The 23056-nt window shown below is 40.3% G+C and overlaps 1 protein-coding gene across 1 annotated transcript in view; it reads left to right on the top strand.

Annotated features, from left to right (window-relative positions):
- LOC124597712 (estradiol 17-beta-dehydrogenase 2-like) overlaps positions 1 to 6034 on the top strand; it is a 115517-nt gene extending 109483 nt beyond the window's left edge. The window contains exon 5 of the mRNA XM_047135955.1: positions 5898 to 6034. Coding sequence (XP_046991911.1) covers positions 5898 to 6034 — 137 coding nt within the window. The remainder of the gene's footprint in view (positions 1 to 5897) is intronic.
- Positions 6035 to 23056: the final 17022 nt, after the last annotated feature.

Below are 23056 nucleotides of genomic sequence, written 5' to 3'. Positions count from 1 at the left end.
CTGCACACCTGATTATGACAAGCGTCTTTCTATGAGAGTTGAGAGAATTTCTACTAACTTATGAAATGTCACATGACTACTGAATGATATTTTTATGCTTTGCTTTTCATAGTTGCTTACTTCATTTGATATCTGGTTTCCAGCTGTGTTGCAGCATTGCTTTTATAAAATGAAATGCATTTGCTAATGTGAACACTTTCTGTCAACAGATCTATTAAATAATTATTTTATGACCCACATTCTTTAAAAAAGGAGCACTTGGAAAGGAAAGAACAATAAGAAGGAACTAGTAGCAGTAACACATAATTTTCTTTTCAAGTACATGGTAATATTTCTTTTTACAATCAGTTGTTGTGGTGCACCACTTTAATTACATAGATATTAAGATGTGAATATACATTTCCCTTATCTGCATTGTTGTTTTTACTGTAATATTTTTCTGCTTGAGCTATGTCATGTTTAGGTATAAGTTGCTGCTGTTTGCCAGGCATAGTGTTATTGATATTGACTTTACATTATTCTGTTAAGCCAGTTTTACTAATGATTGAGTTTTATTGTTTGCTGCACATTGCCTTAGATTAGTTGTAATATTACAATTGCTTTGCTAATTTCTTAATGCTGCTTGCTTCACAAATCTGCGTTTTTTTTTATTGCTGTTCATATTAATTGTTTTATGTGATGCTGCATTGCCTCGTCCCTTGGTATATATATCTGAGCTCAGTAGATTTAAGTTAGCTTAAGAGGGGGTAGACTATATAAGAAACTGACTATGGAGAATAGGTAAAGAATGCATTGCGAAGTTATATGATAAAGATTTGGGCCCAAATGAGTATTGTACAATCAGAAATAATTATTTTGAAAGAAATATGAACAGAATACAGAAAGCAGGCTTAGATAGGACTTTTTGGGAATAATGATGAACAAAGGGAGATCTCCATGCAAAATACTGCAGTAAAACAAACCCTGTCCTTTCCCTTTTGTGTTATCCCACTATATGTTTGTGTACCCTTGTGTATTTGTTTACTTCCTGTCTCTGTGTACTGTTTCATAGAACTTTTTTCTCTTCTAATACTAAGTTACATTCACTATGATGAGGAATACTGTTATCCTCAAATACAATTGGCATTAATAATGTGTTATTTACTTTGTAAAGATGTTTAGACATTATATGTTCTGTTTTGTTTTAATGCTTATGTGTGAAGTTGATGTTTCGAAAGTTATTCTGATCTTTTATGTGTGTACTCATGTCATAATTCCTGTAACACTGACGTATATGTCTATTTCTATTCTTTTGTAACGCCTGTTTTACTGCAAATGTTATCTGTATTGTTATGTTCTTTAATGATGTATTTTGTACCTTTGTAATTGTATTCTCATGTTATAAAATTGTAATTGACACCAGTTCATCTTATTATTAACTTGTAAGTTACATTTCACTGCACACGTTTCTGTTGGTCATAGTATATGGACAATATGTGAGAAGTAGGGACTGATAGTGTTTGCACGTGTGTTAAAAATTCAGCAAGGGACTGGATAACAGCATTGCTGGTTCTAAGGACATTAAAAAAAAAAATTTTTTTGTGAGTGCACGAGTGGTGGTTTATGGACTTGCTATATCCTCCGCAAGACTCTTCGATGGTGATTGTGCACCTGCACAGTCGCAACAGATGGCTGCTGGCCGTCTCTACAAGGAATGCAGTGGCCCACCAATACCACAATCTCTACCAGGACTACAGTGGGTCTGCACCTATGGTGGCCCACCAATACCATAATCTCTACCAGGACTACAGTGGGTCTGCACCTCTGGTGGCCCACCAATACCATAATCTCTATCAGGACTACAGTGGGTCTGCTCTGTGATGACCTACCTACCAATAGTCTTCAAAACTTCGAATGACTCTGTTGTGGGTTTGCTCTGTTGTGGCCCATTACCTGTCTGCATGTCAAGAGTCGGCACTGTCTTTCCGTTTGAAGGACAACACTACTTCTTCAAGACTGTGTGGAAATCCACTACTTCCATGTGCATTTTCTTTTACTGCTCAGACTTTGAGAAAAACTCTGCATTTTTACTGTGATGAACAATCTGGACTGTCTTTATGGACTGTGAGAAATTTTTAGCTTTTGACCAACATAGTATCAATAAGTGTGTGCATTTGATTTCTTTGTTATTGTAATTATGAAAATTTTTTTCAAATCTGTATTGGCCACTGCCCAATCCAATTTGTAAAATTTTTTGTGGGGAGCATGGGGGCTATGTAAGTAGGCTGTTTAGGTTTTTTATTGGTAACGCCACCTCTGTATGAAAATCACTGGCTGTGCTGTGTGCAGTCTGTGGCTGCTTTACATTGTTGTAATACTCGCCATTGTAGTGTTAGGCAGCTGGCTGTGAACAGCGCGTAGCGTTGGGCAGTTGGAGGTGAGCCGCCAGCAGTGGTGGATGTGGGGAGAGAGATGGCGGAGTTTTGTAATTTGTCATGAACTGCTATATTTATATATGATGATATCAAGGTAAATACATTGTTTGTTCTCTATTAATATCTTTCATTTGCTAACTATCCCTATCAGTAGTTAGTGCCTTCCATAGTTTGAATCTTTTATTTAGCTGGCAGTAGTGGCGCTCGCTGTATTGCAGTAGCTTGAGCAGCGAAGATTTTTGTGGGGTAAGTGATTTGTGAGAGGTATAGTTTAATGTTAGTCAGGGCCATTCTTTTGTAGGGAATTTTGAAAGTCAGATTGCGTTGCGCTAACAAAATATTGTGTGTCAGTTTAAGCACAGTCATGTATAATTGTTGAAAGGGGACGTTTCAGCTGACTACGCGGAACTATGTATACAACAGATACGTTCTTCTACATAAGTCCACACAGTAAACTCCCTCCCCCCGTAAGCCTGCCGTTTGTTGCTAGCGCAACTGACAGCATATGCAGAAAGCTTCAGAAGAATGTAATAACGACTACATTTTTGAGCCAACACGAGATAAAAGAAACTTCTTCCGACTTAAAATGGACGTTCCTGTCGGCCTCCAGACTGCGGGAATCTATGAAGTGACACGCAGCTCTGGCAAAGCACTTACGAGGTGGTCAGAAACAGTATGTAAAAGATTGTAAGGGTGTTGCAGGGTAGGATGGGCTGAGAAATATTTGTTTAAAAAAAATCCGTACGTTGCGTCGTTTCTGAGTTAATTATCATTGAAGTTACGAGCCGTAAACAGAGAAAGTAATATTTATAGAATAAAGACGGGGAAACAGTTAAAATATCTAAGAATGAGCGCGGTTTCAATAGAGAGGACAGCTGCACGCTGCCGGCTTTCTGGCTACTCGCTATCAAGGAGGTAAACACCTAACAACGCCGGGCGAGGAACGTAAACAAATAGTAGGAAATAACCGAGGTGGCACAACAAGAATAATATTTTGAATTCTCCCTCTCTTTCAGTACAGCCCTTCAGCAGTAACCCAGTGACGAACTTCAGCTCGAAGATTTTTACCCATTATCTCCACCTCTCCTAAAGCACGGGAGAACGCCTTTTATAAGTGAACGCAATACTGTCTATCGATAGTGTTCAACCGTCCAAGGACTCCGTTCACTCCTGAAGAAGAATCCTAACACAGGTTGGTTTCCCGACGCCATATTTGTTTACAAAATATGACAGTATACATGTGATATGTTACGGCAATGAAAGGAACCAGTGACCACTAGAGACAATACGACAAGTTCCTCCAAAAATTACTAATACAACACAAACACACATCTCATAGTAACAAATGTAAATCCAACTGATGATGGATGTTTAAACCTTTGAAACGCGTCTTGGAGATAAATAAACAGTGACTGGTAACAGTAAACTTGTTGTTTCATTTGATCACCGGTCATCTCCAGAAACCTACAAAATCTGAGACATTATAAATCATTAGAACTTGGCCATAGATATTTGTAAAGTACAAAAACCTGCTAAAAAATTTACTTAATATTGGTCTAGAAAATGTCAATATCTTCTTCACAGAAGCATAATGCCTTGACATCTACGAAAATGTACATATTGTATGTGAAAATTATAAGCACAGATCGACAACTTATTTGTTTAAAAATCATATCATCACTGTGTCCTTTACCACCAATGTCACCCAGCTGCTCTTTACACTGCTCTTTCTCAAATGTGGAGCACACAAAATTCTGTGTAATATGTATCCGAGTTTTTGTAGGGACCAAATGGGAAGGCACTTAAAATCCTCTTTCGTGAGAACTTCCTCAACAAAGACCGTGAAAATTCAAATAATTCGACTTTCGCAAAATATCTCAAAATCGAGAAACACACTCTTCCTCCTCCCTCTCTGCTTAATATCTAAATTTTGCATGTAATTGACGAGGGCTACGAAATGAAACTCTCATAAGAGCTCGAAATATTTAAACATTCCTACCTAAATTCCAGTGATTTGTCCAACGATTAGCGTGTTTTGAACAACAAAACTATTTTGATCATATAGCCTCTGTTGTAAAACGGTGAAAGTCAGCCAATTTCCTTTAGACGTTAATATCAGCAGTAACTGACTTAGTACTGTGCACCATGTTTTCGTACTTATTTTACATAACTTTCTTTATATAGATTACTTGTACGTTTTGATGTTGATGATGTTTGGTTTGTGGGGCGCTCAACTGCGCGGTTATCAGCGCCCGTACACATTCCCAATCTTTACTAGTATAATCTCGCCACTTTCATGGATGATGACTTGGACTTGGAAGACCAGTTGAACGGATTTGACAGTATCTTGAAAGGAGGATATAAGAAGAACATCAGCAATGATAATAGGATATATCCGAATTAAAACAGGTGATGATGAGGGAATTAGATTAGGAAATGAGACACTTAAAAGTCGTAGATGAGTTTTGCTATTTGACCAGCAAAATAACTGATGATGGCCGAAGTAGAGAGGACATAAAATGGAGACTGGCGATAGCAAGGAAAGAGTTTGTGAAGAAGAGAAGTTTGTTAACATCGAGTATAGATTTAAGCGTCAGGAAGTCGTTTCTGAAGTATTTGTATGGAGTGTAACCATACATGGAAGTGGAACATGGAGATAAATAGTTCAGGCAAGAAGAGGACAGAAGCTTTTGAAATGTGATGCTGCAGAAGAATGCTGAGAATTGGAAGGGTAAATCACATAACTAACGAGGAGGTACTGAATAGAATTGGGGAGGTGAGGAATTTGTGGAACAACTAGACTAGAAGAAGGGATCGGGTGATAGGACACGTTCTGAGGGATCAAGCGATCACCAGTTTAGTATTCGAGGGCAGCATGGAGGGTAAAAATCGGAGAGCGAGATCAAGAGATGAATACACTAAGCAGATTCAGAAGGATGTAGGTTGCAGTAGTTACTCTGAGATGAAGAGGCTTGCACAGGATAGAGGAGCACGGAGAGCTGCATCAAACCAGTCTCAGGACTGAAGATCACAACAACAACAACAACAACAACATGTTTTTATGTATGTTTCTTCCAGGTAGCACCACAACTAAGCTAAGTACATAAACGTGAATCATTTACTGTAAATTATGAATATATGGTTATAATTATCAGATACAATATGTACACTTTTCGGTACGTCGTGGTATTATGTTTCAGTCAAGAAGATCATGACGTCTACCAAACATATCTTAAGTACGTTTTTGTAATACACTTCTTATATTTTACACACATTTATGGCCAAGTTCTAATGCCATATAACACCCAAAATTTTGTAAGTTTCTGAAGATGACAGATTAATCTGTTGAATCCGGTAAAACGAAATAAACTTCCTGATTATGTAAATGATGATTGAAATTAATTCTGAAACTTGAAGTGTCTATGTCTTTTTGTGTCGGTTTATAGCTTCTGTAAATTTGTCGTCAATTTGTTCATTCCACAGGCAGGGCAGCAATGCCGATACTGTCCCCGTACTGCATGTCCAAGAGTGCCGTCATCTCGTACTGCGACGCTCTGCGTGTCGAGATGAAGAAGTGGGGCGTCTCTGTCTGCACGGTGGAGCCGTCCAGCTACATGTAAGCTCGACTGCTGAGTGATCAGCAGGAAAAGTACACCAAGAATGTGGTATATGATCTTCAGTTAAAGAATAACTTCATATATGCCCCTAGATACTTCCTTGTTTACAATAACTGGGCTTCTTTGCTAACGATAATTACACTTCAACTAATATCGACTTTCAGAATGAGATTTTCACTCTGCAGTGGAGTGTGCGCTGATATGAAACTTGCCCGAGAAAGGCAAAGGTCCCGAGTTCGAGTCTCGGTCTGCATACAGTTCTAATCTGCCAGTAAGTTTCAATATCGACTTTCATTTACGTGTATGTGTTAATAATAATTATATCGACAGTAATTCCTCATCACATATGAGGGTTTACATTTGACGTTCACACAAGAGTCTCTTCGTAAAAGACAAATCCATTAGAAGGTCGATCGAGAGATACAGTGAATGTACAGCACTATGTAGCATAGACTGAAGGGCCAAAGAAATTGGCGCACCTGCCTGCCTAATATCGTGTAGGGAGGGACCCTGCCCCCCCCCCCCCCCCCCCCCGAGCAAGCAGAAGTGCCGCAACACGACGTGGCTTGACTCAACTAATGTCTGAAGTAGTGCTGGAGGGAATGGACACCATGAATCCGTAAGAATACGAAGGGATGGAGATCTCTTCTGAACAGCACGTTGCAATGCATCCCGGATATGCTCAATAATGCTTATGTCTGCGGAGTTTGGTGGCCAGCGGAACTGTTTAAACTCGGAAGAGCGTGCCAGGAGGCACTCTGTAGCAATGCTGGACGTGTGCAGTGTCACATTGTCCTGCTGGAATTGCCCAAGTCCATCGGAACGCACAATGAACGTGAATGGATGCAGGTGATCAGACACGATGCCTACGTACGTGTCACCTGTCAGAGCCGTATCTACAGGTATCAGGGTGCCCACATCACTCCAAATACACACGCCCCACACTATTACAGAGCCTCCACCACCTTGAACAGTTCCCTGCGGACAAGCTGGGTCCATGAATTCATTAAGCTGTCTCCATACCCGTACAGTCCATACACTTGATACAATTTGAAAGGAGGCTCGTCCGACCACGCAACTTGTTTCCAGTCATCAACACTCGAATGTCGGTGTTGACGAGCCCAGGCGAATAACACTGACACGTTCTCTGAACTGTTACACTTTTGTTGTCAGTGGCGGTACGTAAACAGTGTCCTTAATGGACCACCAAAGGAAAAAGTTACAAGGCGTCAGGTCAGGCGACCTGTGGTCCAAGGGAACAGAACCACATCATCTTCACCACAACGTCCAATCCAAGGATGCGAAAGTTCGTAGTTTAGGTAGCGACGAACGTCGATGATGCTAAGGAGGGGGTGCACCCGTCTTGTTGGAAGGTGAAATTCTCGGAATCAGCCGTCAGTTGTGAAAACATCCATAAGCGCAACAAATGAAGGTAAGAGGTACCTGGCACAGTCTTCTCACGGAAGAAAAACAGCCCAAAGAGAATGATATGTGATACTGTACAGAAAACATTAACATTTGGTGAATCTCGTTCATGCGCCACAATTTCATGAGGATGTTCACTGCCCCATGTGTGGCGACTAACCTCTCTAGGTAAGGTGAAGGTTTCTTCGTCGCTGAGTATCAGCTTGGAGTCGAAAGGTCCATCCTCGAGTGCTTCGTTTACTGAGGTGCAAAACTGAAGTCACCAGGTTGAATCTTTTGGTTTTCACTGTTGCACGAGCTGTGGACGGTACGGTTTGAAACGTAAAGCAGTCGCAAAATTTTCCACACGGTTTGCTGCGTTATTCCAAGTTCGTGGCCTGCGCGGAGCCGATTTTCCCCGAAAAAACGGGTACTCGGGATGGCAGATTAGACGCGCTCTCCGTCCCACCACCACAACACAACCTGTGGAGACGGATGAAGTCACGGAAAAAGAGGTAGCCACTGCCTTTATTCCGTACAATGGCGCACTATCGGTGAAAATCGGCCGTATATTGAAGAAACACCGAGTTAAAACCGTCTTTTGCCCGCCCAATAAAACACGGGCATTACTGGGAAGTGTGAAAGATGACCTCGGTTTGAGGAAGGCCGGCATATACCAAATTCCCTGTGAGTGTGGGAAGACTTATATCGGACAAACAGTACGCACCATCGAAGATCGTTGCCGAGACCATCAAAGGCACACTCGACTGAAATACCCAAATAAGTAGGCGGTAGCAGAGCACTGTTTGTCCGACAAACACGAGATGGATTATGAGCGTACCAAGATCCTGGCTCAGACCTCTAAATATTGGGACAGCGTTATAAGGGAGGCTATCGAAATTCGCACCAGGGAAGATCTTATCGACCGAGATTGCGGCTACAATCTCAGCAAGGCTTGGGACCCGGCATTGAATGTAATTCAGAAGACTCTCAGCAAGAAGTACGAACTGGCGACCAGGGCGGACGTAGCAAGCACATCGACGTTACGACAAATTCCGACGGCCACGTCTTCGCGACTGCCGGCGTGCGGGCGCGGACGGCGAAGAGAGCGGGCCGCGGGGGGAGGGGATTTAAGTCAGCCGCCCGCCCACAGGAGCTCAGCTCGTCAGCGCACCTGACGATGGCGACATGTCTGATCTCCGAAATATTGTGCCCGTTGGACACTATGAACCGGCAGTTTACCCGTGGACTGTTCGAGCAACAAATACGCCGGGAGAAACTGAAGAATGTGCTCTTCATAGTCGCTGTGATTACTTCACATTTGTCTTCTAGCCTACGAACGGTGACGTAAACGTGCGTCGCAGGATTGTTTGCAAAATATCAACATCGTCCGCAACTGCCCTCCGATGTGCCAATCGGTCCCGTAACTACAGCCTTCCAGCCATAGCTGCGCGAGATTTACAAGAATTCCCCAAATCCACGCCTGTAGCGCAGCACAGAGCATATTCCTCCGGCACTTGAGAGCTTCCAACAAATTGTGCACATGATTTCAAACCTTCTTCAAACAATTTCTTGCTGATAGCTCCCATAACATAATGAAAGGAAAAAAGGTTATTGCTTACTACATTTTCTCTGTCCATGCAGTAAAATTTCAGCATCAAGTGCGGCGGCGCGGTTCCTTTCTGGGATTAAACCAGCACCTATCTGTGAACTCGTTGCAGCAGATCGCCCGTAGGATAGTCAAGGAGAAACCTACAGTACTGCGACTCGCTCCAGGCTGCATGCAACGTAACTATTCTAACAATCGGGAAAAGGTCTTAATTTTGAATGAAAGGTGCAAATACTGGCAAAATTTCGGTATATTCTGGAGTTTAGAATTACAAAAAAAAATGGTTCAAATGGCTCTGAGCACTATTGAAACTACATCTGAAGTCATCAGTCCCCTAGAAGTTAGAGCTACTTAAACCTAATTAACCTAAGGACATCACACACATCCAGGCCCGAGGATGGATTCTAACCTGCGACCGTAGCTGTCGCACGGTTCCAGACTGAAGCACCTAGGACCACTCGGCCACATTAGAATTACAAGTTCACTGCCAAGCCCGCGCTAATCCTAACACAGTCATGCACAAACACTTTCATTCACGTTGGCAAGTTTATAGTAACGTATTTCCCGAAATCTGAACAGCTACTAAATACGAACTGATCTTAAATGAAAATTCTCGCCATACTATTAAGTTTACTGATGTCTAAAGCACTCAAGTTTTTGGTCACCGATCTGCTCAATATGCCACGCAGAATTACTGTCTTTTCTCATTCACAAAATTACTTAAAAAATCCGTAATTTCTAAAAAAAAAAAAAAAGCACCGAAATAAATTCGTCTTCACTTTAAAGCACTTTTGAGGCATGCGGCACCATTAAAACCGGCAAACTGTAACTTCCTTCGGAGCTTATACTACAAACGACCGTACCATTGAAAGGCTGGGTTCCGACTACTTTAGATTGCTGCAAGCATTCTCAGTCTCCAAGGGAAAAGAAGCGCGCAGAATACTCCGTTCTGACTGATCAGTTTTGTCTAAGGCCAATAGAAAAACATTATTCTCCCGCGTTTGTCCGCGCTTTTCATGAATAACCAATCAACAAATAACACACTTTCGAATTGCACTTTTTCCCGAAATAAATATTTAACCTCCTGATATTTTATTTACTTTACGTTATTAACTATTTTCATTTGCACTGGAATTAGCTTTCCTTTTACCATAAACTTACTTAACATATTATGATACAAAATTCCCCGTCGTCTGCATTCACACTGTCTTAAAAATTTCTCACGCTAGTTCGTACAGCGCTTGTCTGTGTAATAATGATCTACATATTTACTTTAGACCACAATCACGCATCATTCACACCACTATAAACATCTACAATACTGTACAATACTGTACAAATAAACAAAAAGCCTTCAAGAAATATACAGAACAATTCAGAAAAACATTCTTTTGACCTGTTTCTTGAATGTCTCTGTCTGCTACTGTGCTCTGGTGGATGAAAAGTAGAACTACGTACTCGACTGAATCCACTTCAGACCATCTGTCACTTTGTAAGAATGAGTCATTCTGCCGATACACAGGCTCCAGACAGGACTGTTAAATTATAACACTGTATGATGCTTAGTTCAGGATGTACCTACATCATAAACATTAAAATGCGTGTAAACTAGCTAAACCCATTAACTCATTTTAAATTAATTAGACGTTTGAAGATGTTTTATACATGCGGATTGTTTTGTTTACAGAATCTAATGTGTCTGTGTGTGTGTATGTGTGTGTGTGTTTGTGTGTGTGTGTGTGTGTGTGTGTGTGTGTGTACAACAATAGTTCAGCCACTTTGTCCTTTCTTCAGACGCAACGGATTTTTGTTTTTTCTTTTGATGTGAAATATGATATTTGTAATCCTGTGGTTTTAACGAATGTTTTTACTACATATCCAAGGGTTAGTAAGTTATCATCGGACGATGAATAAGCATGATGATTCCCTTAAAAAAATGTTCTTTTTTCAGGACTGGTCTGAACAATCCCGACCATTTCAAGGCAACAATTTCGAAGAATTTTCAGACGCGCCCACTCAGTGTGAGAGAGGCTTACGGACTTGATTACGATGATAAGTGCACGGTGAGTCACATCCAAAATTTCACATCAAACTTCTGTTCCTTGGACGAATTTTTATTTAAAAACTCCTAGCTTTTTTAATACAAAAGTACTGCTTTCCTAGCCTACTTCTACTACTACACTAAATACTTTCTTTTGATACGTGACATCATCTATAGGCTAAATGGTCGGTAGACAGTTATTATTGTTTACTTCTTCAACGTATGGCAAAACTACCAAAAATATGATACACGTACAACAAGAAAGTAAGGCATAAAACATACTTACGAAAACAATAACAAACTAGTATAAAGTTATAGCATGTGAACACTCAGATACGTTACCAATTTCACAGTTCCATCAGAGCTCCATGTCGGACGAACTTAATCATCTATAGCCTTTGGAGAGCTCTTTATCATGTCGTTCCAACCTCTTTGAAATTATTGGGTATTTACAAATAATATGCTCTACTTTTTGCTCTATTGTGCCAGGGTTACATTTAGGTCTGTGTATGGAGCCCCACTTACAAGGAATGTGCTCGGCAACTTCTGTTCGCATTTCTGATGCGACTGAGGCCGTTCCAGATTTTTCTCGAGAAATCAGTAGTTTTTTTTCGGTCATAAGTCTTCTGACTGTTTTGATGCGGGCTGCTACGAATTCCTCTCCTGTACCAACCTCTTCATCCCAGAGTAGCACTTGAAACTACGTGCTTAATTATTTACTGCATGTTTTCCAATCTCTGCCTTGCTCTACAGTTTTTTCCCCTCTACGGCTCCCTCTAGCACCGTGGAAGTCATTCCCTGATGTCTTGACAGATGTCCTATCGTCCTGTCCCTTCTCCTTGTCAGTGTTTTACACATACTCTTTTCCTCTTCGTTTCTACGCAGAACCTCCTCATTCCTTACCTTATCAGTCCACCTAATTTTCAACGTTCTCCTGTAGCACCACATCTCAAATACTTCGATTCTTTTCCCTTCCGCTTTTCCCACAGTCCATATTTCACTACCACAGAACCCTGTGCTCCAAACGCACATTCTCAGAAATTTATTCCTCAAATTAAGGCCTGTTTTTCATACTAGTAGACTTCTCTCGGACAGGAATGCTCCTTTTGCCGGAGCTAGTCTGCTTTTGATGTGCTCCTTGCCCTGTCCGTCATTAGTTATCTGCTGCCTAATAGCATAATTACCTTAACTTCATCTACTTCGTGACCATCACTCCTGATGTTAAGTTTCTCGCTGTTCTCATCTCTGCTACTTCTCGTTACATTCGTCTTTCTTTGATTTACTCTCGACCCACATTCTATACTCATTAGATGGTTTACTCTGTTCAGTCTATTATTTAACCCTTCTCCACTTTCAGTCAGGACAGCAATGTCATCAGCGAATCGTATCATTGATACCCTTTCACTTTGAATTTTAATTCCACTCCAAACCTTTCTTTTTATTTCCATCACTGCTTCTTTGATATACAGATTGAACAGTAGGGACGAAAGACTACGTTGCTGTCTTACACCCTTTTTCATACGAGCACTTCGTTCTTGGTCGTCCACTCTTAATATTCCTTCTTGGCTCTCGTACATATTGTATATTAACCGTCTCTCCCTATAGCTTAACCCTATTTTTCTCACTATTTCGAACATCGTGCACCATTTTAAGTTGTCGAACGCATTTTCCAGTTCGACAAATCTTATGAACGTGTCTTGATTTTTCTTTAGTCTTGCTTCCGTTATTAACCACAACGTCAGAATTGCCTCTCTGATGCCTTTACCTTTTTTAAAGCCTAACTGATCGTCACCTAGCACATCCTCAATTTTCTTTTCCGTTCTTCTACATACACACATCAAAAAAATGTTTTGCATCTCCTCGGATCCGATAGGTCCGGAACCTGTACAGAAAATTGGGATAGAGATCAACATAAACATCATTTCCGCCCTTTTTATTGCTCAGGAAGACCATACATTGCATGTTGTACCACCATGCAGCGAGACCTTCAGAGATCGTGGTCCAGATTGCTGTAAACAGCGGTACCTCTAATACCCAGTTGCAGGTCCTCTTGCATTGATGCTTGTCTGTATTCATCGTGGCATACTATCCACAAGTTCATCAAGGCAGTGTTGGTCCAGACTGGAGGACGGCGTTCAGGTATCGTACAGCCGTTACGGCGCCTTCCATGACCACCAGCGGCGTACGTCGGCCCCACATAATACCACCCCAAAACAGCAATGAATCTCCACCTTGCTGCATTCGTTGGACAGTGAAGCGGGTCGCTTCCAAACACGTCTCCGACGATTGTCTGGCTGAAGGCATATTCGACACTCATCGGCGAAGAGAACGTGATGCTAGTCCTGGACGGTCCATTCGGCATGTTGTTGGGCCCATCTGTATCGCGCTGCGTGGTGTTGTGGTTGCAAAGATGGATCTCGCCATGGACGTCGGGAAAGTCGCTCATCATGCAGCCTATTGCGCACACTTTAAGTCGTAACACGACGCACTTTGGCTGCACGAAAAGCGTTATTCAACATGATGCTGTTGCCATCAAGGTTCCTCGGAACTGTAATCCATAGGTAGTGGTCATCCACTGCAGTAGTAGCCCTTGGGTGGCCTGAGCGAGGCATATCGCCGACAGTTCCTGTCTCTCTGTATCTCCTCCATGTCCGAACAACATCGCTTTGGTTCACTCCGAGACGCAAGGACACTTTCCTTGTTGAGAGCCCTTCCTGACACGAAGTAACATTGCGGATGTGATCGAACCGCGATATTGACAGTCTATTAATGGTTGAACTACAGACAACACCAGCCGTGTACCTCCTTGCTGGTGGAATGACTGGAACTGATCGACTGACGGACCCCCTCTGTCTAACAGGAGCTGCTCATGCATGGTTGTTTACATCTTTGGGCGGTTTGAGTGAGATCTCTGAACAGTCAAAGGGACTGTGTCTGTTATACAATATCCACAGTCATCGTCTATCTTCAGGAGTTCTGAGAACCGGGGCGATATAAAATTTTTTTGTTTATTCGTGTGTGTAGTATTAACGTCAGCAAATTGAATGCATGAGCTGTTAAGGTGATTATGTTATAGTTCTGGCACTTGTCAGTTCTTGTCTTCTTCAGAATTGTATGGGTGATATTTTTCCGAAAGTCAGATGGTATGTCGAGAGACACATACATTCTACACACGAACGTTGTCTCTTTGTAAGTAGGCTGTTTATGTTTTCTCTATGTAAGTAGGCTGTTTATGTTTTCTCTATGTAAGTAGGCTGTTTAGGTTTTTTATTAGTAACGCCACCTCTATATGAAAATCACTGGCTGTGCTGTGTGCAGTCTGTGGCTGCTTTGCATTGTTGTAATACTCGCCATTGTAGTGTTGGGCAGCGGCAGCTGGATGTGAACAGCGCGTAGTGTTGCGCAGTTGGAGGTGAGCCGCCAGCAGTGGTGGATGTGGGGAGAGAGATGGCGGAGTTTTGTAATTTGTCATGAACTGCTATATTTATATATGATGATATTAAGGTAAATACATTGTTTGTTCTCTATTAATATCTTTCATTTGCTAACTATCCCTATCAGTAGTTAGTGCCTTCCGTAGTTAGAATCTTTTATTTAGCTGGCAGTAGTGGCGCTCGCTGTATTGCAGTAGCTTGAGCAGCGAAGATTTTTGTGAGGTAAGTGATTTGTGAAAGGTATAGTTTAATGTTAGTCAGGGCCATTCTTTTGTAGGGAATTTTGAAAGTCAGATTGCGTTGCGCTAAAAATATTGTGTGTCAGGGTAAGCACAGTCATGTATAAATTGTACTAAGGGGACGTTTCATATGTCGACCCTTAGCCTAGGATACCTCACTGGAATCTTCTGATTTTTCTTGTAGTTTGTGTATTTAGTGTAGCTTTTGTTTATTGCTAGCGCGTAATTGTAGAGAGAATCTCCTTTGTAGTTGTAGCCTTTCATTGTTGTACAGTAAAACAGTTGTGGCATGCATATAGATTTGCACCAAGTATTTCGCAGCTGTAATTAACTAGATATTGTTTTCAGTGTTATGTTAATGTGTTCTCTTATTTTTGCTCTTCAAATTGTGTTTTTCTGTGTTGTCGTGTGAAATACTGTGACAATAATGGCGTGTGAAAAACGTAATACTAGGCTCCAAAGTAAACTGAGAAATGACAGTGAAAATGAGAGCAGTGTGTTAGCGCCACCGAGTAATGAATTAACTGATGTTCAAAGTAGTAATTTGGTAATTGTGCATAGGGAAATGGAGCGGGCGGCAAACAATGGCGTGGACAGTGAAACATTTAGTGAAGAGGGAAGCATTATCGATCGATCGGTCGGCAACAGCTCGCCTCAGGAATCCGAAATGACAGGACACAATTTCGCAAATACTGTAGATTCAGGTTTTGGGTCATCACCGTTTTCTCAAATAAGTCAAGACACATTTTCTGCTTGTCAAAATGTGAATGTTGTCGGTGCAAATGCACTGCCGAAAAGCGTAGAGAAACAGATTCCAGACACTAATACATTATTATTGCAATTAATGCAACAAATGGAACAAAATCAGAGACAAACACAGCAACAGTTAGACACAGTGGAACAAAATCTCAAAAAGTTAGACACAGTGGAACAAAATCTCAAAAAGTTAGACACAGTGGAACAAAATCTCAAAAAGTTAGACACAATGGAACAAAATCTTCAAAAGTTAGACACCACACTTGAACAAACACGTGAAGATTTAACTAGTGAGTTACATAACATTGAATCGAAATGTCAAAAAGTCTGTAATGACGTAAAATCGCAAATTTGTGAGCATTTCCAACCTATTTTTTCGCGCCATGAAAATGCATTACAGAATCATGAAGCAGCCATAAAAGAACTGCAAACTATTTTTCATGAAAATCACAACATCTTGCAAGCTAAAATTGACTCAGTTGCATCTACCGATTCGGTTACGCAACTTGCAAAAACTCAGGAAAACTTAAAGGTCACAGTAGACACGATTGCAACACAAATGGACACTCTGAAACTTGGTTCAGAAAAACATACAGAGGAAATGATTTCACTATCGGATAAAGTAGCCGAACTTTCAGATCAGTTCACTAACTTATCTACAAAGGTAGATGATGATCTGAATGACACAACACCTGTAGCCTTCACTGACACAGAAGAGTATGAACAAATTAGAAAATTCAAACAAAATCAAAATCAAATCAATACACAGTACAAAAGAGAAATCCGGGAAGTGCAAGATCAGTTGGCACAAGTAGTACAAGAATTACGTATTTTGGAGGACACTCGCGCCCCAATACGGGAAGAGGGACATACAAATACGGAACAGACACAAAATAACAACACAGGGCACTTCGGAAATTGTGAAAGAAATTGGCAAGGCGCATTGGATTTTGAGATGGAACCGCCGAAACGACGTAACTATGACCGAGATGCTACTCGCCGACACGATGATTTTGACTATAAGCTGTTCATTACTACACGTAAATTCAAAACATTTAAGAATTCTGGCAACGACATTCATCCACAAGCATGGCTCCATCAATTCTCTCATTGTTTTCCTCCCAACTGGTCGTTAGAACACAGATTAGAATTCATGTGTGGCTATTTAGAGAATGAACCAGCTGTAAGAATGCGATCGGTCATTCACGATTGCCACAGTGAAGGAGAATTTTACCATGCCTTCCTCTCAGCATATTGGTCTCAAGCTACACAAGACCGTGTAAAACATAACATCATAATGACGAAACACTTCGAACAATCTGAATTTTCCAGTCTTGTGAAATATTTTGAAGACATGTTGCACAAGAATCAATACATGTCAAACCCATACAGCCCCTCAGAACTCATCCGCATTTGCTTAATCAAAATGCCTAAACTTTTACGACATATTATTTTAGCAGGACGTTGCAAAGACGACATTGAAGCTTTTCAGGGACTGTTACAAGAATTAGAAATTGACACTGACAATCGCGGAACGCGAAACCAGGAACACAACAATTACAGGTCACATCCGTCGCAAATCCGCGATGAAAGAAGTAATAACTGGACACGACAAGGCTATTCTCACAACACAAATCGTGACCAAAATAGACACCACCCGTATGACAACCGTTGGCAGAGTAGTAATAACTACAGGGAAAGATCACCTCTCCGTGGTAATGACTATCACAGAGACAATCAGAGAAACAGACAATATGGGAACCAAAATAAATATTATCAGGGGAGACAGAATAACTTTAGACGCAACGGTCCAGCGCGCAGTTTCGATTCAGGGAGAAATTCTCCACCACGTGACCGACAAGAAAGAAACTATGGCATCTACCGACATGACGACAGACGATATGATCGTAACGACAGACCTGAATTGCATCAGAACTGGCGGGATTTAAACAGGGCAGGGCCCTCTCGTCACGGTGAATTTGTAGAAGTTAGGTCTCCAAATCCCAATAACGACGCGCGCCAACAAAGAGACAATAGGCAATGACTCATACCGCAGGCAGCCACAAAACGCACGTATGAAACTAACGACGCAGCTGCCGTAGCTAGTAATTACGTAAAAATGGAAGATATTAGGGACATCTTACTCCAAGAACACGACGTAAAACATAACAACGTTGCATATCCTGTGATTTGCATTACAGTAAATGACGTAAAATTTACGGCAGTACTTGACTCTGGCAGTCCCATTTCAGTAATCAGTGAAACAGCCTTTAGCAAATGCAACAAATCGAACGATTGCCCCACACTTCCGTTACGTAAGATTAAATTACAAGGTGCAATCTTTGGAAAAAGTGTAGATGTACGCCAACAAACCAACCTAGAATTCTTTTGTCAAAGCCACAGCTTCTCTACGAACTTCCTTATTGTTCCATTATTGTCGACGGAAATTATATTGGGAGTAGACTTTTTGAATGAATACAAAGCAATCTTAAACTTTCACGATGCTGAAATAAGTTTAGAGAAATAAGGTAAGTCAATAGCTTTGAAATTTGAAGATTGGCTCTCAAACCATGACGAGGAAATTAATCGGCTTTACCTTCTGTTAGACAACAGTTCGGATTTTTCTACGGAACTAGACACTAACAATCACTCTGCAAGTACTGACAGGGATGATATCGACGGCGCATTTGACACTAATAAGTTAATTCAGAATAAAATTCAAACAATTGAGAATTGTAATGACAATGATAGGCAAGACCTTTTTGAGATTTTACAAGCACATTCCACAGTTTTTACTCACAAAACAGGAACAATCAAGGGATTTCAATACCAATTTCGTGTTCGTGAGCATACTAAATTTTGTGTTAGACCATACGTAATTCCGGCGCATTATAGGGACCGTGTTAGAACAGAAATACAATCTATGCTTAATGAGGGCATTATTGAGCCTACAGTAAGCTCATACAACAATCCATTACATGTTGTTGAGAAGAAAAATGGATCGATCAGGCTTGTCTTAGATTCGAGACAAATCAATACGATCATTATTCCTGAAACAGACAGGCCGCAAACGTTAGAAGAACTTCTTCAAAATTTTAATGGTGTAAAAGTGTTGTCTTCCATTGATCTCAGATCCAGCTTTTATCAGATCGAACTTCATCCAGAATGTAGAAAATACACAGCTTTCCTTTGTTTCGGCGTTTGTTATCAGTTTCGGAAACTTCCCTTTGGTTTGAACATTTCTTTGGCAGCATTCATTCGCGGGCTAAATTCCATATTACCTGAGTTCTTAAAACGTCACATCACCTTATATGTAGACGATATTCTGATAGCAGAAGCCTCATGGGAACAACACAATCGCATCCTCAACGGCGTGTTACATATTTTTGCAGAATCTGGAATTACAGTTAACTTGGAAAAGTCTGAATTCGGTAGGTCAAAGGTGAGGTTTTTGGGACATATTATTTCTTCTGAAGGCATTCAGCCGGATCCTGAAAAGTTAGAAGCAATCAGAGCCATTCCAGTGCCATCCACAAAAAGACAAGTCCGCAGTTTTCTAGGTCTCGTAAATTTTTACCGTCGTTTTCTGAATATGCAAATTCTAGCTACACCAAAACTTTGTTCTCTCACTGGAAAAAATACTATTTGGAACTGGGACGAACAAGCACAGTTGGAATTCAATTCTTTGAAAGAAGCGTTACTTCACGCGCCAGTCTTAGCTCATCCAGATCTGTCACAAGATTTCTGCCTTAGCACGGATTCTTCTAAAGTCGGTCTTGGTGCCCATTTATTTCAAGAAGCCATAGAAAATGACACTACCATTCAGAAAACCATTGCTTTTGCTAGCCGAGTGCTAACAAAATCTGAAAAAAAATTATTCCGTTACTGAATTAGAAGCTTTAGCTATCGTTTGGGCATTTAACAAATTCCGTTTCTTTCTTTCTGGTAAGCACGTAAAAGTATACAGTGATCATCGTGCATTACAATTTCTTATGTCTTCAAAATTAAATCATGACAGGTTAAAACGTTGGGCATTGTTTCTGCAAGAATTCCGCTTCACAATAGTCTACATTCCCGGCAAGGAGAACATTGTTGCGGACGCACTGTCACGCGCACCGGCTGGGCTTGAGAAAAGTACCACAGAAGGCAACCTCCAGAAAAATTTCAGTATTCTTTACATTCAGAAAGTCGCCTTTGAAAACTTCATCACCACATCTTTAAAGGACATTGCTCATGAACAAGATAAAGATCCGATTTGGAAGGGCATCAAGAGCAAATGGCATGAAAAGACACACACACAGATTCGGCATTATTACCTGGTTAGAAACAACATACTCTTCAAACGCTGCATTGTTGATGACAAGCTATGGGTACTTTGCATTCCAGACGATTTTGTTAATAAGCTCATTTGGTACATTCATTTCAGCTACGCACATTTTGGCCCACGAAAATGTTATCATATTCTTCGAACGACTTGTTATTTTAACAATATGGAAAAAAGAATTCGAAGAGTCTTGTCTATTTGTAAACTTTGTCAAAAGGCGAAACCATCTACTGTCTCACATCGTGCTCCGTTGTTTCCTATTATTCCTTCTAAATTAAAAGAATTTGCGGCTGTTGATCTCTTGGGACCGCTTGTCAGAACATCCAATGGATTTTCGTACGTTCTAGTCGCTGTTGAACTTACTTCAAAATTTGTTTCTTTCACTCCGTTACGTAAAGCCTGTATCCAACGCCTTTGTTAAAAATTTCTTACGTGAAGTTGGACACGTTAGTAAAGTCATTTCAGATAACGGACCGCAATTCAGATCTGCTGTTTGGTCACGCATGCTTCGCAACCATAAAATCAAACCTGTTTTTATTTCATTGTACTCACCACATTGCAACCCGTCTGAACGGATTATGAAAGAAATCAATAAGCTTTGCAGACTTTATTGTCACAGAAAGCATCAGCATTGGGACAGATATTTACACTTATTTCAAAACGTGCTGAATGAAATGCCTCACGACTCCACTGCTTTACCACCTACTCTTGTACTGAAGAATGAAGAACCACCGAACAGAATCAGAGAGCTTGTACCTTTCCCGAATACACGTAAACTTCGACACAAAGACATAATTGATTTGGCTCTTAAAAATATAAAATCTGCAGCAGACAAAAGGAGAGAACTACACGGTAAAGCAAATGCAAAGAAGTTGTATATTGGTCAGAAAGTTCTCATTAAAGCTCATTCATTGTCACATAAGAAGAAACACTTGAGTCACAAATTCTTTCTAGTTTACAATGGACCTTACAGAATCCGACGTATACCACACGATAATTGCGTTGAAGTTGAAACTCTGCGTACTAGGAAGAGTAAAGGTTTACACCACATTTCTCATGTAAAACCATTTATTGACAGATAATCTGCCTTTTAACTTTGTCTTTGCCATAAAACGTTTCACTTCACGTTACTAGTATGCTTTAGAAACTATTACCATGCAACAATGTTTGAAGTTCAATATCCAGCCAAGAACCAAGAGAAATTATTTAAACAGAAATTACGAATGCATTGTTATGGCGAACAGACGACACAGTGTAATTGTGTGTGTACATTCTTGCTTGTTAGTTGTACGATTAGAACATTTACCAGTACTGCTAATGAGATTTTAATGCAACATTTTGGTTTACTTGAAAATACATTCCGGATTTAAAGTACTTTCTGAGAGATACCAGATGACACAGAGGTTAGTTTATGTGACAGCTACACGATTTTTATCACGACGCTACTAATGAGTGACAATTTACAATGTTGCTTTTGCAGTGTATCTGTTTTATATCTGCACAGTTTTCTGAATTCTTCTAGGAAGAAAAACATGTTTTAGTAGTAACTTTTGTGGTATAGCAACAATGAGACAGCCTTTTTCGTGGCATAACAATACGTTACTGTACAGTACTTTCCTCATCACGGCAATAAGCGTAATAACTAAGACATCTATACGCAAAGCATTTCACTTTTGTGTATCATGAGGTAAGTACATTGACTTTAGCAGAACTTTGCTTACAGAGGACGATAACTACGACAGTTCCACAGAATTATCTTACAGCAAGACGCGCATTTAGCGCTACAGGACACGCATTTCAGTGATCAATTTTATACTTAAAACACTTATTTTCAAAGATTTTTTAATTACAAAGAAAGTTTTCCGTGATACATTTCATTCCATTGCTGTAATTTGTAACACCTGAGGGCATAATTATATTTATCCTCAGGGGGGTACATGCCTACCTTGGGTACCATGTGTGTGGCAACCACAAGGAACCCTAGCTAATATGGTATTTGCTTATACAACTTTACACATCGGTACCATATTTCTCTAACACACAAATTACACAGCTATCTGATCATTTAACTGAGAGAGACAAACATTTATTTTACTATATCAGTGACAGATGTTTACGTAATTACACAGTTGGATAACTTCACACTTATGAAACTGTATTTTGTCTGTACTTTGTAAACTGTTCATATTTTTTTGGAACCATTGTGATACTATGAGAGCTTTGAATGATGTATTTGGTATGGATTCATGATTTTTAAAGTACGTTTGAGGCAGCTGACACTTTTGACATGAGCAGAGAATTTTTTTAGGCTTGGAAATTATTGGAGGAAGTTACGACGATTTTGAGATTTGACTGAGGTGTTATGATGTTATTATTACGACGACGATGTGTATTATGTTGTTGAGGAATGTTTATTATGCTACGTATTTCTCATGATGAAATATTGAAGAAGTGTCGACGAATATGTATATGTATAATGAGGTAAGGAATAATGAGTAGTGTTTAGGGACTCTGATTTATGAAAAGGATGTTGGAAACCAAGAAACGTACTTTAAGAGTTATGAAATGTGTGTGTATATTCGTGAATGTATTACAATGCAGACGAAAATTTTTTTTGGACACTGTTATATCAATAGCATTTTGTTTCTACAGATTTGTAACGCAAATTCTTGACCTGTGAAATATTTTTATATGCGACTGTCTCTGTAGCGGAAACTGCTGTCGTAAATATTTCCGTAAGAAAGTTAACGGACCACCTACACATAATGCGTCGTGGGCACCCAGCTGTGTCAGACGCCTGGAGAAAAAGCCATTAGCGCGTGCCTTTCAGAGCACAGGAAAACACCTGGAGAACAAGCCATTAGGGTGTGCCTTTCATCGCTAATGCGACACCCTCGTTACTTGAAAACATATGATTACTCGCACTTTGTGCTAATTGCTGAAATGCTTATGAATTGATGGGAAATATTCGTACATCTGCACACCTGATTATGACAAGTGTCTTTCTATGAGAGTTGAGAGCTACTGACTTACGAAATGCCACATGACTATTGAATGATGTTTTTATGCTTTGGTTTGCGTAATTGCTTATTTCACTTGATATCTGGTTTCCAGCTGTGTTGCAGCATTGCTTTTATAAAATGAAATGCATTTGCTAATGTGAACACTTTCTGTCAACAGATCTATTAAATAATTATTTTATGATCCACATTCTTTAA

Source organism: Schistocerca americana, chromosome 1 (assembly GCF_021461395.2).
Source record: "Schistocerca americana isolate TAMUIC-IGC-003095 chromosome 1, iqSchAmer2.1, whole genome shotgun sequence".
Classification (NCBI taxonomy): domain Eukaryota; kingdom Metazoa; phylum Arthropoda; class Insecta; order Orthoptera; family Acrididae; genus Schistocerca; species Schistocerca americana.
The sequence above is the reverse complement of the archived record's forward strand: the minus strand, read 5'-3'. Positions and strand labels throughout refer to the sequence as shown.